General features: G+C 43.9%; 1 protein-coding gene across 2 annotated transcripts in view; it reads left to right on the top strand.

Moving 5' to 3' along the window:
• The window catches only part of gpc5b (glypican 5b), a 507,172-nt gene that overhangs the window by 304,198 nt on the left and 187,831 nt on the right, over window positions 1-15,143 (top strand). For both annotated transcript variants that reach the window (XM_052017859.1, XM_052017858.1), the window contains one exon: window positions 10,958-11,078. In XM_052017859.1, the coding sequence (XP_051873819.1) occupies window positions 10,958-11,078 (121 nt within the window). The remainder of the gene's footprint in view (window positions 1-10,957; window positions 11,079-15,143) is intronic.

Raw genomic sequence — 15,143 nt, 5'->3', positions numbered from 1 at the left:
TCTCCATACCTAAGACAGGATACACTTGCCAGATTGATGCATGAGATGATGGGTCTGTTGTATAAGTAGAACTTGAATTCACTGGAGCTAGGAATTAGAATAAAGAGAGAAAGTCTTTTTGAAATGTACAACATTCTGACAGGGCTTGACAAGCCGAAGGAGAGAGAATTTTTCCCCTGGCTGGAGAGAGGGGGAGATCTAGCTTTAGGAGCAGATGGTATCCCAGCTTAAGTTCTAAAACTTGGTGAGGAGGAACTTTAGTCACCAATTCACAAACTCATCAGCCACCATTGGGAAGAGGGAGACATACCAAGAGATCTCAGAGATGCTATAACCGTGACCATCTACAAGAAAGGAGACAAGTCTGATTGCAGTAACTACAGAGGGATCTCCCTGCTGCCTACCACAGTGAAAATCATCACCAGGGTCCTCCTCATCTGCTTCTTCCCAGTGGATGAAGAGCTGTTTCTGATCACAGTGTAGGTTTGGTCCATGGACAGAAGCAGTAGAGATGATATTCACCATGAGTCAACTCAAAGGAGAGGTGCAGCAACCATTATGCAAGACCTTCTTCGCTCTCGCAGAAGACTTTGATCTCATCAATCACAAGGGACTGTGAAACATCCTTTTCAAAATATTTGCAGCAGAAATTCATTTCCAAATTACTTCAGCTATATGATTGGTGCAAGCTGTGATCTTAGTCAATGGATTGATGACAGATTTAAATCTCAATGCAGATTGGAGTCAAGCGAGGCTGGCTTATCAGCACAACACTTTTCTTAATCTTTTTCACTGCAGGGCTACAGACAACATGTGGCCTTTTCAACTGCTTATCAGTATGGGGTGGTGATGAGATTGGATTGGGTAACACTGTGGGATGGAGTCAAGGAGAATTGTCTTATGGACAGAGTCGCCGTTGAGTTCTTTGCAGTGTTCCTTGCAGTAGGCGATGACTGTCTGTACTTGATAAGCTCTCCTCCATTTTTGTCTCAGCATAATGGGCCTTTTGGTATTTGAGCGTAGAGGGCATTGGCAACATTGAAGGGTCCACGTGTTGTGGTTTTCAGCAAGTTGCTGGGCCCCTTGTGCTCATTCCACCCAACATCTGTTTTTTGGATGGCAGAACACCTGTTGGTGAAAATCAAAGAAGCTTCAGGTGCTGGAAACCTGAAATAAAAACAGAAGATGCTCAACAGGTCAGGCAGCATCACAAAGGTGTGCTTTTTGCCCACTTGAGACATGGACCACCTACAGCAGGCACTTCAAAGCACTGCAGAGGTGCCACTGTTGTTTTGTAAAATCCTCCATGTCTGTCAGCAGGATGTGAACCATTGTGAGCATCTTCCTCTCCCAGCTCAATGTCGAGGCCCTAAGTACATTCAGTTGGCTCTGGTAGCAGACCACATCATTTACATGCCCAACACCAGCTTCCCAAAACAGACTCTCTACTTTGAGGTCCATCATGGCAAGAGATTATTAGATTGTCAGAGAAAAAGAATCAAGGCAGTGCTAAACGTCCTCTTGAAAAATTCTAACATCCTTTTGGGGAATCAAGAACTAGAGGACATTGGCTTAGGGTGAGAGGGAAGAGATTTAATAGGATCCTGAGGGCAACTCTTTCACCCAGAGGGTGGTCATTATATGGAACGAGCTGCCAGAGGAAGTAGTTGAGGCAGGTACAGTACATTAACAACATTGAAAAGGTACTTGGACGGGTGCATGGATAGGAAAGGTTTAGAGGGAAATGGGCCAAACATGGGCAAATGGGAGTAACTTAGAGAGGAATCTTGGTTGGCATGAACCAGTTGGGCCAAAGGGCCTGTTTTTGTGCTGTATAACTCTGTGACTCTAACTCATGGGACTTCCTGATCCATGACTGTTCAAAGTAGAGAGGGAACATTCTGATCAGCATTGAAAACCTCAAGCTCCTTTATAAGTTGCACTCAGAAACTGCAGTAGGAGTGCACCAGTCCCAAGCATCCGTCCCTGTCGAGCACCTCTTGCCCACCTGTGACAAAGTCTCCGAGTCCCACTTTGGCTTTACAGCCACCTCAGAACCCACAGCACTGCAGTGGAAGCAAGACATCCACCACCCAGAAAGGAATGCCTAAGAAATAGGGAAAAATCATCTGTGTGAACAACAGCTTCATGACTTACAGTCATACAGTACGGAAACAGGCCCAACAGCCCAACTGGTCCATGCTGACCAAGACACCCATCTAAGCTAGTCCCATTTGCTTGCATTTGACCTATATCCCTCTGAACCTTTCCTATCCATGTACCTGTCCAAGGGTCTTTTAAGTGTTACTGCTTCAACCACTTCCTCTGACATTTCATTCCCTCTGCTGAAAAAGTTGTCAGTCAGGCTCCTATTACATCTCACCCCTCTCATCTTAAATCCATGCCCTCTAGTTCTTGATTCCCCAACCCTGGGATTAAGACTGTGCACATTCGCCCTATCTATGCCCCTCATGATTTTATACACCTCTATAAAGATCACCCCTCATTCTCCTATGCTCCAGTGAAAAAAGTCTCAACCTGCTCAACCTCTCTCCATAACTCAGTCCCTCGAGTCCCGGTAATGTCCTCGTAAATTTCCTCTGCACTCTTTCCAGCTTAGTGGCATCTTTCCTGTAGCAGGATGACCAAAACTGAACACAATATTCCAAATGCGGCCTCACCAACATCTTGTACAACTGCAACATAACATCCCAACTTCTATACTCAGTGCCCTGGCTGATGAAGGCCAGCGTGACAAGCAGGAGTAAGCTGCTCAGACCACTAATGCCACTGCTGGCATTAAAATCGAGAGGGAGGTAAACCCTATGGCAGTGGCTTCCTGAGTGGATGGGAGGGAGGACTGTGTTTGGCCCTCATTGCTGAAGAAGTCCCGTGGTAGCCTCCGGGGAAGATGGAACTCCAGGCTTCTTTCATACAGGAGTCACCAATACTGATTTGACATTGGAATGTCGTCACTGCATTTATCCAGGAGAAAATTATCAACACCTGATTATTTTTTTGGTACAGAAATGACACTGTCTCTTTAAGACTTGCAACTAATATTCCGCCTAATGTGTTATTTCACAGCTAGACTATAAATCCTGTCAGGGAGAAATAAACCAGGCAATTTTTCTGATAAATAATTTTGCTTTCACTTTTGTTCATCTGCCTAAACACATTTTATATACCTCCATAAGACCATTCCTCAGTCTCTGATGCTCCCTGCTCAACCTCTCTCCATAACTTAATTCTTAAATAGCCAGCTATAATTCTTGGCTTTTCCCTGATTACAGCCACAAGAGAGAACTGTAACAAACCAATCAAATCTGATTGATGTGTGTAAATACCTGAGTTTAAATCTATTAAATTATTAGAAAGAGTTTCATGAGCATAAGAAGTTTAACACTGAAAACAATTAGATGCTGACCAAAACTTGATTGAACGGATAGGTCCGAAGAGGAAGGACCGTGAATATGATTTGGGGCTTTGGCAGGCTTTATGAGAAGCAGGAGAAAGGCAAGAAGCCAGGGTTGGAGGAATGTAGAGTCCTTTGAGGATTGCATGGCTGGAGGAGATTACAGAGACAGGGAGAGATAGCATGTTAGCCTAGATTACATACTCAGTTTCAAGACTGAGCTTCAAACCCACAACCTTACATCTCCGGGGCAAGAATGCCACCAATTAAGCCAAGCTGATGCTTGAGAAAGGCAAGTGAGTGACTGGCACTGAAACCAAACTCAAGCAATTTCCCACCACAAGAGAAATGAAAGATAGCAAACCTATTGTGTGTTCGAAATAGTATTCCCCTGTTGGTCGTGACTGAAGCAATAGCAAAAATAGAAAAGTAGTTATGTAATGTGAGTTAACTATTGTGTGTTAACTGTTGTGTAAATGAAATGGCTTAATGTTTTATAATCCCAGACAATCTGATACTGTTTACGTCAACACAGATGACATCTGAGCAGCTTCACCTCCCATTGCTGTTAACAACTGTATAAGAGTGAGACTCTGGGTTGGTGGCAATGGTCATAGTGTTCAAACCTCAATCCAGACTGCAGCAATAAAAATAGACTGGAGTTCTGGGTCATTTTTTTCAGTCATAGCAACTGATAAAACCTTCAAACCATGTGGACAAACCTCTCTATCAGCTGTGGTGAAGATGCTTTATTCATACTCATACTGCAGACTATAAATGAATCTGCTAATCCTTCAACCATTCTGCACCATCCCCTGAAAAGGAGTATAATGCCAACAATGGCAGCCCTCACTGTGGTATTTTTAAGGTTTTGATTATGCTGCATTGTTACATATCACGCCAGGAGTCATTACAGCTTGCTCATTTTCAGCATGTGAAGTCCAGCAATATTGAACTTTAGTTTGGGGTTAAATTAAAATCATTCTCAGACAAGTGGTTTGAGTCTCATAAAGAGAAAATACAGTCAGCAGTTTCTAGTTAATTGTAAAAACCACGTCCTTTTAAGTGTCCTCGCTGACTCTTCCTGACTCAGTTATTCACTCATGGAACATTTAAACCACAGGAGGAAGACTGGGGGTTTTATTCCCTAATGTGTGCTGAGCCAGTTGATCTCAAACAAGATGGTGTTAGGAACATTATGTCTGGCTTATGTGTCTCCCAGGTAAAAGAAGAGATAAAGTCTACTCTAAATTGCTTGATGAAAAATGCACTTCTTTAAAAGGACCCTCACTGATTCCCCTGACCATAGATGCCAATTGAGATACCTAACAAAACTGACACAGCCCCAAAACACTGGCAACTGGAGAACAGACATGAGCACAACTGTTAAGAATGAAAGTTCGATTGAAAGTACAGTAAAACTCCAATAATCTGGCACACTCAGGCCTTTGCTGATGCTGGACTAGCAGATTTTCTGTACTATTGGATTCCGCACTGACTGGTTGCAAAGCAGCCTGGTATGGAAACTTCAATGCACAGGAATGCAAGAGGCTACAGAGAGTAATGGATTCAGCCAGTTCCATCACGGGTACAGCTCTCCCCACCATCGAGGACATCTGTTGTGAGAAATCCACATGGCTGTCACGTGACAGTAACAACACTGACCCCTGCTGACCAGAGGACAGCATTGCTCCTCTGATCGGAAGTGAAACTACTGCCAATCAAGGTGCGGCTCCACCCATCTCTCAGGTGTGAGGGTACCCTTTGTCTCTGAATCTGCCTGACCATTGGCTGTGGCAGGAACCTTTGTCTTTGACTCCCACGGCATTGGCTCATTTAAATCACAACAGCGAGGCTCCATCCAACCTCCTAGCACCATAAAAAGGGCTGCATCCACTAGCCCTTCCTCTTTTGACGACCCCAGGAGTAGTGAGACAACGCTGCAGAGATCATTGGTAAGAGTGCATCACCACATGGTCAGGGAGCGTTTCATTCAGACTCAGGGAGCGTTAAGGGCCAATACTAGTGTGGGACAGGCATTGAAGTGTTATATCCTGAAGTTGTACATTGTTACTGTGTGCTTGTGTATATTAGTGTGTGTGTGAGTGTATTTTACCCCAGTTGCGCTTCCCTTCTCATGTTCGTGGTATCCTGTGTGTGAGTGAGCATGTCTCTGTTCCCATCCATTCTGTCCCGCGTTTGCCTTTGTGATTAAACTAGTTTTGGTCTACAAAGCTCGTGTCCAGAGTCCTTGATCCTTAAGACAGTAAAAGAACGATTTCACACAACAACATCTACAAGAGGCGATGTCTCAGAAAGGTGCCATCCATCATCATGCCCTCTTCTCAATGCTGCCATCAGGCAGGAGGTACAGGAGCCTGCAGACCCACACCTCAAGGTTCAACTACAGCCTCTTCCCCACTGCCATCAGGTTCTTGAACACTACCTCGGACTATATTTCTTTTTCTCTCTCTCAATCTTGCACTAGTGTCGTTATGTTTATTTTGTTTGTTTTTTGCACAAATGTAAGCCATGTATAATTTATGTTAATTTAAGTTGATGTTAACTTAGGCTTGTCAGTTTGAAATATACTGTGCAGCTGCTGCAGAAAGCTAATTTTCATGGCATTTATACCCTGGGTCTGTATGCCCATGACAACAAAAACTTGAAATCGAACTAATTCTGTTAATATTGTTTTAATTCCCTTTTTTAAGATGTTACACAGTATGATAATACATTTTCCAGTGAACCAGCACAGGAAATGGGGACCTGGTAAGTTGAAAGATAGTGTGGGAACTGGGGCACCATCTAAGTGGGAAGTGAGTGTGGGAACCAGGGCCCCTGCAAGTGAGAAGGGAGCACAGGAACCAGGACCTGGGTGAGTGGAAGGGAACACGGCAAACTTTACCTGGTGGCCCAGATGCTAAGCTAGCGGGATTTCCAAATAGTAAGGTAATGCATCGTCAGAATTTAACTTTGCGGTGAGTACAGTAGGTACATGGATAGGAGAGGTTTAGAGGGCTGTGGGCCAAATGCAGGTAGATGGGACTAACTCGCTGGGCAACACAGTCGGCATGGACGTGTTTTGCCAAAGGGCCTGTTTCCACTCTATATAGAATCATACAGCATGGAAATGACTATGATCTGCATGTTGTTCTGTTTATAAAGCACCTTTCAAGACCTCAGAACATCTCAAACTGCTTTAAAGCCAATGTGAAGTGTCCCACACCATTTGCCTGCTTTGCTTGATGCCCTGTAAAAATCTAAAAGGTAAATAAAATTGGAAAATATTACTAACATCCTTTCCGCAGTATTGCAGTCAAAAACAGTTACAGCATGGAAACAGGCCCTTCGTCCCACTGAGTCTACACAAACCATCGAGCACACATCTGTGGTAATCCCATTTTTAGTTCTCCCCACGTTCCTGTCAGATGCCCCTCCGATTCTACCACATTAGGGGTACTTTACAGCGGCCAATTAACCTACCAAACCACTACCTTTGGGATGTTTGAGGAAACCGGAGCACCCGGAAGAAACCCATGCAGTCACAGGGAAGGCATGCAAACTCCACAGACAGCACCAGAGGTCAGGATTGAAGCCGGGTCTCTGGTGCCATGAGGCAGTGGCTCTACTAGCTGTGCCCTGTATCTATACCTGGTAGCATAGGATTGTTGTGTGTAGTGGACATATGCATGTATTATGTACTAAATCACTGGGATTGTTTTGAACTATACATCTGATTTTTATCTGTATCTTACTCACAGGATTTACAGTTTGAGAGCACATAGACTTGTAGAAAGTTACAGAATATATTCTGTTAAACCTTAGGAAGTAAGGTTGTCCAGTTTAGTATTACTGCAGCTTGTACTACAGGGAATATTCACCCCAGGTTGAAATTCTTAAGGTATTTGGTGAGATTTGCAGCTCGTAATGTTAAGATTCAAGCTGCAACACCTCCCTCTGACCCTAATATACCGTTCCCAAATCTGAGCCAGGGTTTGCCACAGGATGAATTCAAGAGGAATTCTGAAAACAAAGCAGCAAGCTGCGCTTCACTGAAAAGAATTCTGTTAGCCCTCCAGGAGAGAATCCAACAGGGCTACGCTAATTAAATGTTGGATCAACCACCACCACCCCCCCCCCCCCCCCCCCCCCACCCCACCTGCACTAAAAGTTACAATGCAGACACATATTAGCTAACTGCATGCAGGGTGCCTGGGACTCAGTAGAGCTCCACTCCAATATGAAATTAAAACCAAATCCAAAACCAGATTTGAACATGGGTAATATAAATCTGACCTGAGTACATAATTTTTGATGTACGACTTGACCTTGTATGACAAATATCATTGAGCTCGGTTGGTAGCCAGACGAAAATCACAGGGGGGTTGCACCTTGATAGGCTTATAGCTTCATCCTTAATGTATTGAAGCACCAACTGGAAAAGCTTTGATTGGATCCTTGTAATGGAGTGGTTGAAAGGGAAGGCTGTAACAGGCGGAGGGGGTGGGGGATGGTGTAGATATTAGTGGTAATGGTTGAAACATCAACTCTTTAAAGTCCATTGTCAAGTCAAGTTTATTGTCTTATACATAAGTACTGTGAGGTACAGGTACAATGAAAAACTTGCAGCAGCTTCACAGGCATGTAAATTCAAATAACATACAGAACATAAAGTATACATGAATTACACAAATCAATCAAGGAAAAGGCTGTGCAAAACAAGACAACAGTGCAAAAAAGAGCTGTGAAAGTAGCTGTTCGTGAAACTGGTAGTGTGAGACTCCAGGCTTCTGTACCTCCCGCCTGATGGTAGCAGGGAGAAGAGGGCATGACCCGGATGGTAAGGATCCTTGATGATAGATGCCCCCTTCTTGAGGCAGCACCTCATGTAGATGCTTTCAATGGTGATGGACCAGGTTGTGTCCAGTACTCTCTGCATCCTCTTGTGTATAATGTACTGTATATTGTTATATACTTTTCTTAAAAAAATAATTTGCTCTAAAATAGTGTGACTTTTTGAATGCATTATACCCCTCCCTTCTTAGAAGCTCATTGGTGCCCAGAATATAAATACTAATTAGTGATTTCTCCCTCATTTTCCCAACTCAACCAAGATGCATCGAAAGCACTAGGACACTGTCTAGTCCAATCTTAACATTCCTATCCAATAGCTGTGTTATTGACTTCAGAAAGGGGGGTGGTGCTCATGCTCCTGTTTACATCAATGGTGTTGAGGTCGAGAGGATTGAGAGCTTCAAGTTCCAAGGAGTGAACATCACCAATAGTCTGTCCTGGTCCAACCACATAGATGCCATGGCCATGTAAGCTCACCAGCGCCTCTACTTCCTCAGGAGGCTAAAGAAATTTGGCATGTGTCCTTTGACCTTCACCAATTTTTATCGATGCGCCATAGAAAGCAACCTATCCGGATGCATCATAGCTGGTATGGCAACTGCTCTGCCCGTGATCACAAGAAACTGCAGAGAGCTGTGGACACAGCTCAGCACATCACGGAAACCAGCCTCTCTCCATGTACTCTGTCTACACTTCTCGCTGCCTCGGTAAAGCAGCCAACAGAATCAAAGATCCCACCCAACCCGGACATTCTCTCTTCTTCTCCTCCCATCGGGCAGAAGATACAAAAGCCTGAAAGCATGTCCCACTAGGCTCAAGGACAGCTTCTATCCCACTGTTATAAGACTATTGAACGGTTCCCTGGTACAATAAAATGGACTCTTGACCTCACAATCTACCTCATTATGACCTTGCACCTTATTGTCTCCCTGCACTGCACTTTGTAACAGTAACACTATATTCTGCATCCTGTTATTGTTTTACCTTTTACTACCTCAATGCACTTTTGTAATGAAATGATCTGTATGGACGGTATGCAAGACAAGTTTTTCACTGTACCTCGGTGTGACAATAATAAACCAGTTTACCAATTAATACTACTTTCTCCACAAATGCAGCCTTGCAGATCGAATTTAACTTCTCTCCCTCCCACGCCTGCCTATCACCCCGCTCACCTGGATCCACCTATCACCCGCCAGCTCTTGCTCCGTTCCTACCCCCCACCGTTTTATACCGGCTATCTCCCCTCTTTCTTTCCAGTCCCGATGAAGGGCCTCAACCCGAAACATCGACTGTCCATTTCTCTCCATAGATGCTGCCTGAACCGTTGAGTTCCTCCAGCTCCTTTGTGTGTTACTTCAGATTTGCAGCAACTGCAGTCTCTTGTGTCTCCAATTTAACTTCTTTTTTAAATTAAATAAATAAATAATGCGAGAGCTTCAAATATCTGGGCCAATTTGGCTCAGTTATGAGGGAAGAATGGATATGCTAGGTTTGTTTACTGGAGTGGAAGAGGCTGAGGGGAGAAACTGATAGAGGTGTACAAAATTATGAGAAGCAGAGAGAAACTTTTCCTCAGAACGGAAACATTTAAAACCAAAGGGCAGAGGTTTAAAGAGGGTTTAGAGGGGATCTGAGGAATTTTTGTTTTCATTCAGTGCTTCGTTGCAGTCTGGGATGTACTGCTCGAGTGGGTGGTGGAGACAGGTATGTTCACAATATTTAAAGAATATCTGGATGAACACTTGAATTGCCAAAGCATAGGAGCTTATGTACCAAATGCTTGTAAGTGGATTTATATCAATGGGTACCTGGTGGCATCATGGTGGGCTGAAGGGCCTTTGGGGTGGAATTCAAGTCTCCGCTCTAGGGCAAGAGGGATACATCATGTGTGTCGTCTGTTCAAAATTGACAGCAATCGTCTGGAGTGACTTATTTCGACTGGATTACAAAATGGACCCTCCATCTCTTGTGGCACAAATTGAAGAAGACTTGGAGGTTAACAAGCTGGCATTCCTCTTTTAACAAACCCACCAAACGTAATTTAGATGACCATTCTCCAGACTGGTATTTGTGGAGCGATTCTGTCACAGGATGGGGCAGATTTTACTGATGTAACGACCATTAAGGCTACACACTCTGGCCAATTCACTGTGCAAGGTGCTTTGGGATGTTTTGATGTGACAAGACACTATATTGAGGATCAGCTTTTGGCTTTGTGGTTTCACTTCAGGAACTGCAGGATTGAAATCCAGTGAGTGGAGTGATTTGGGGCATACTTTGAAAAGAATACACCCACTTTCCTGTTGAAGTCCCTTCCATCAGGGATTTGAACCGACACTTCCTGCTGTGATCTACAATGTCATATTTCTCACATGATGACATTATTAAAGTGTGCTGCAGGTATTATTTATTATGAGAACAGGAATTGGATCAAACTGTTGTGATCGACAACCAAAATGTCTGGGTTGAAGCTGCCTATCGAAACCTCCCAAAACATAGGATTAACTGGCTGGAGTAAAGGTGGTTGTGGTGTGGGAGGAGGGTTCCCATTGTGGTCTGTCAGACTGCTAATAGCCTGAGAAACCTTCTGTGACTTCACACATCAGGAGAAAGGCCTGAAGACTGGAGAACAAACAAGCCACAATATAACTGCAATTGTTAATGCCTGGTTCTTGTTTCCAGTTACACAAACAGGGTCGTTGGGAATGGACTCAAAGAACAGGTCAACAACCCAGAAGTGAAAGTCCGAGGACCTGACCCAATGGTCAAACAAGTCATCGACAAGCTCTTGTATATTAACAAGGTAAGAGTTTAGACCCACATCTGCCCAAGAACCATACTAAGTATCTGGGTATCTGGGATCCAGTAAAGCAGTCACCAAGGAGAACTGAACATGTTGGGCAAAAGTAATCTGAGAATTAATGGGCTGTGGAAATTGTTATGTAACAGCATCTCTTCCTGTGGCGAATGGATACCCAACTGATCTCCATGGGTTGCTGCCACATTCTGTGTCTCTGTCACTCTCTCTTGTTCACTCTTCCATTCTCTGTTTCTGTTTCTTTGTCTCTTTCATCCTATGTCTTTCTAACCTCACTCTTTTTTTATCTCCATATTTCAGTGATTCCTGTCTCTCTCTTTCTACCTTTTGAGCTCTTTTCTGTCTACCTCTGTTTCTCAGTGAGCTCTCAATCTCCATGTGTCTTTTGCTCTCTCTGAGTGCTCTCTATCTTTCTGTTTCTATCTCTGTCCTTGCTTTTCCCTCATTCTATCTCGTGTGACCTCTCTATCCTAGAAATTGGATTTGGCAAGATTCATTTACCCTCATTTTATTATGCATTAATGATGTGTAAAAAAGTGATTCTGGGCATGTTTTGAGATGTTTACACCTACTTCCTGTTCAAAACCCACCCATCAGACAATGGGAGTCTGGACAACTTCCTGTCAGGATTCACTATGTCAGACTTCTCATTTGTGTTGATATTATCAATGTGCACAGTGCATACCATTTACTTAACAACAGAAATTTGATCAAAATGTTGTCATTTACCACCTTTGTTATTAATTCATAATTCAACCAGCTGTACATCACCCTGAAAGTGGAGAACCCCATGTGACTTAAGTTGCCTCTCTGAGAGTGCATTCTTTTGTGCTAAAGTTATCCTACAGTCATAGAGTCATACGTCACGGAAACAGGCCCTTTGGCCCGCCGATTCTGTGCCGACTATCAACCACCCATTTACATTAATCCTATATTAATCCCATTTTTTGTTCTTCCCACATTCCATCAATTTACTCCTGATTCTGTCACTCACCTATATGTTAAGAGCAATTTACAACAACCAATTAACCTACCAACCTGCTCATACAGTCATAGAGTAATACAACATGGAAACAGGCCCTTCGGCCCATTTTGTCCATGCTGACCAAGATGCCCGTGTACGCTCGTCCCATTTTCCTGTGTTTGGCCCAGATCCTTCTAACCTTTCCTGTCCATGTACCTGTCCAAGTGCCTTTTAAATATTGTTATTGTACCTGCCTCAACCACTTTCTCTGGCCGCTCGTTCCATAAATACACTATCCCCTGCATGAAGAAGTTGCCTCTCGGATCCCTTTTAAATATTTCCTCTCTCACCTTAAGCCAATGAGTCATGTGTCTCTCTCTAACGTGGCCACAGCTTCCATCTCTCCCTGTAGCTTTCATTCTATGTATGATTGTTCTGCTCACCACTCAATGCCACTCATGAATGTGAGGTCATTCTCCCTTTCTCTTTCTATGTCTCTTCTTCTTTTTCCCAATTCTCACTGTCTTTTTTTCTCTTTGACTGTGGAAAAGTCTCAGCCCTCTCTGACTTGATTTATTTCTCACCTTGACTATCATTTTTTTCCTTCTATTTCTTTCTTGCCTTCTACCTTCCTTGCCATGTCCACTCACACTCTGTCTCACTCTTTCTGCTTGCTCCCTCCTTCACCTCCATCTCACACTCTCTCTCACTGCCTGTTCCTCTCTTCACCCTGTATCTTTGGCTCTGTCTCACTCATTCTGTCTCACCAGCTCTTCTTATTCTTTCACTTTCTGTCTCATTGTTTCCTTCTCTCAGTTTTACTCTCTGCCTCTCTCTTTCAGTCTCTCACATATTCTCATTACCTCTCCTTTCCGTTTCTCTCCTTTGCTGACCTTCTTCTGCTTTTGAATACAGCTGGCTTTGCACTGTGCAGCGATAGACCAGTCAGCAATGTTCACATGTGACAAACTTTAAATGGAGGACACTTAGTTATGACTGGGTTCGCTGGTCGTATGTTGTGAGCTGAAACTGTTCAGAAAAAGTTCTTGTATCAATTTAACCCTCAGCCTACACACAAAGCTCCCTAATGGCAGCTTCATAATTATAAGTAACTCCTTCATGACATATAACCTTCTCCCTTTGGGAGCCTATTTATATAGTGCCTTTGTTTTCAAGAATGTTGGAACAATGTCTGGATTGAGTGTTGACAACTCAAGCATGAGATGATCACGTGGGAGAGAGATGATAGTTTGTCACATTCTGCACCTCTCGTGAACATTGCTACCCTAGCAATCCTGGCTGAAGCCAGAAATGACTGGAATTGTTTTTCAATTCACTTCAGAGTTCCCTGTGTTCCTCCACTGGTGAAGTAGCTAGAAAGTACCCAGATTTGATGATTGGTCTGCATGAGCTATCCAATTCATTCAAGGAATGATATAGCAGCCCACAGGTCCTCTGGTTGAAGGGGTGTGAGATAATTCACCAGGCTGCCTGATTCAGGTTGTTATTTCATAGTCATAGAGTCGTAAAGCACGGAAACAGGCCCCTTCTGCCCACTGAGTCCACTAATCCTACCCTAATCCATTTTATTCTCCCCACACTCCCATCAACTTCCCCCAGATTCTGCCACTCGGCCTGCACAGTAGGGGCAGTTTTTCAATGGCCATTTAACCCAACAGCGTGCACATCTTTGCAATGTGGGAGGAAACTGGAGCATCCAGAGGAAACCCATGCAGTTGAAGGGAGAATGTAAACTCCATCAAGATTGCACCAGAGGTCAGGATCGAACCCAGGTCACTGAAGCTAAGAGACAGTAGCTCTACTAACTATTTGCAATCATTGTACCTCAGCCTCATGACCTAAAGGCAAGCATGAGAATATTTGTTGTATCGATACAAGTTGTAAACTTCAGATTAGTTACTAATGTTTCTGTGGGTAAGGTGCATTAAGTATGTCAATAGTAAGATCAGCCATGACCTTACTGAATGGCAGAGCATGCTTTAGTGGCCTAAATTTGCCTACTTTTGCTCCATATTCATACGTATATACTTCTTTCCAGTGGAAGAATTCCTGCAGAAACCTATTCTAGGTGTCTGCTGGGATCTGGAGAAGGCCAAAGATGGTAGAGGAAACATCAGAAAGATTCTTCACTAGTTTGATGACATTGACATCTGTTATGGGGTACACCATGTGGGAAGCGTGTGGATTGAAGAATAGCTCCTTTGGTCTGCTCAAGCCCCAGAGAGGCCCTTCATCCTTCCAACGCAGGGGTGCACTTGAACCACTTACACTGAAGTAGGCCTTGATGCCAAACAGGCCTCAAACAATCTCATCAAGAACAGACCTTGAGCAATTTAATCTAAAATGGGCCTCGAGCAATCTGATCTGAACAATCTGACCTGGAGCAGGCCTCTAAACATCTGACCTGGAACAACCCTTGGACAATCTGACCTAGTACATGCCTGGTGCAATCTGATCTCGAAAGGTCCTGCTCAATTTGATTCTAGAATAGCCCTCAGGTAATATCATCTCGAAAGACCTTCAGACAACCAGATCTAGATAGGCATCAAACAAACTACCCTACAGCAGGCTTTGAACCCACTAACTTAGTGATGCTTCAGCTGCACCAAAATAAGTTCCCTTTCTGTTGTGATAAAAATGCAGGATCCTTCACACCTTCCCTGCGTCACTGGTAATTCACGAACATTACCTGTTCACCCTGGGATGTGCATCTTCTGCCACTTCACCTGGAAATGTGGAGCTCAGCTGGCTTGCCAGAAGGAGACTTCACAACTGAACTTGGCCTTGTTTCTACCTTTCATCATGACCTTGAGAAAGAGGATAAAAGCTGCATGGAGGATCCCTGATTCTTCATCCTCATTTTGCCTTTCACACTGCCCAACCATAACTGCATCACCAGCCCCTCCCCACTTCCCCCCACCACCCCACCACCCACCACCCACACACCCACACACCCAACACACCCACACACACTCTCACACACACACACGCGCACAACACACACACACTCTCACACACACCACACACTCTCACACTCACACCACACTCACCACACACACACTCAC

Source organism: Pristis pectinata, chromosome 6, assembly GCF_009764475.1.
Source record: "Pristis pectinata isolate sPriPec2 chromosome 6, sPriPec2.1.pri, whole genome shotgun sequence".
In the NCBI taxonomy this organism is placed as follows: Eukaryota; Metazoa; Chordata; class Chondrichthyes; order Rhinopristiformes; family Pristidae; genus Pristis; species Pristis pectinata.
This window is presented reverse-complemented; position numbering and strand designations above follow the sequence as displayed.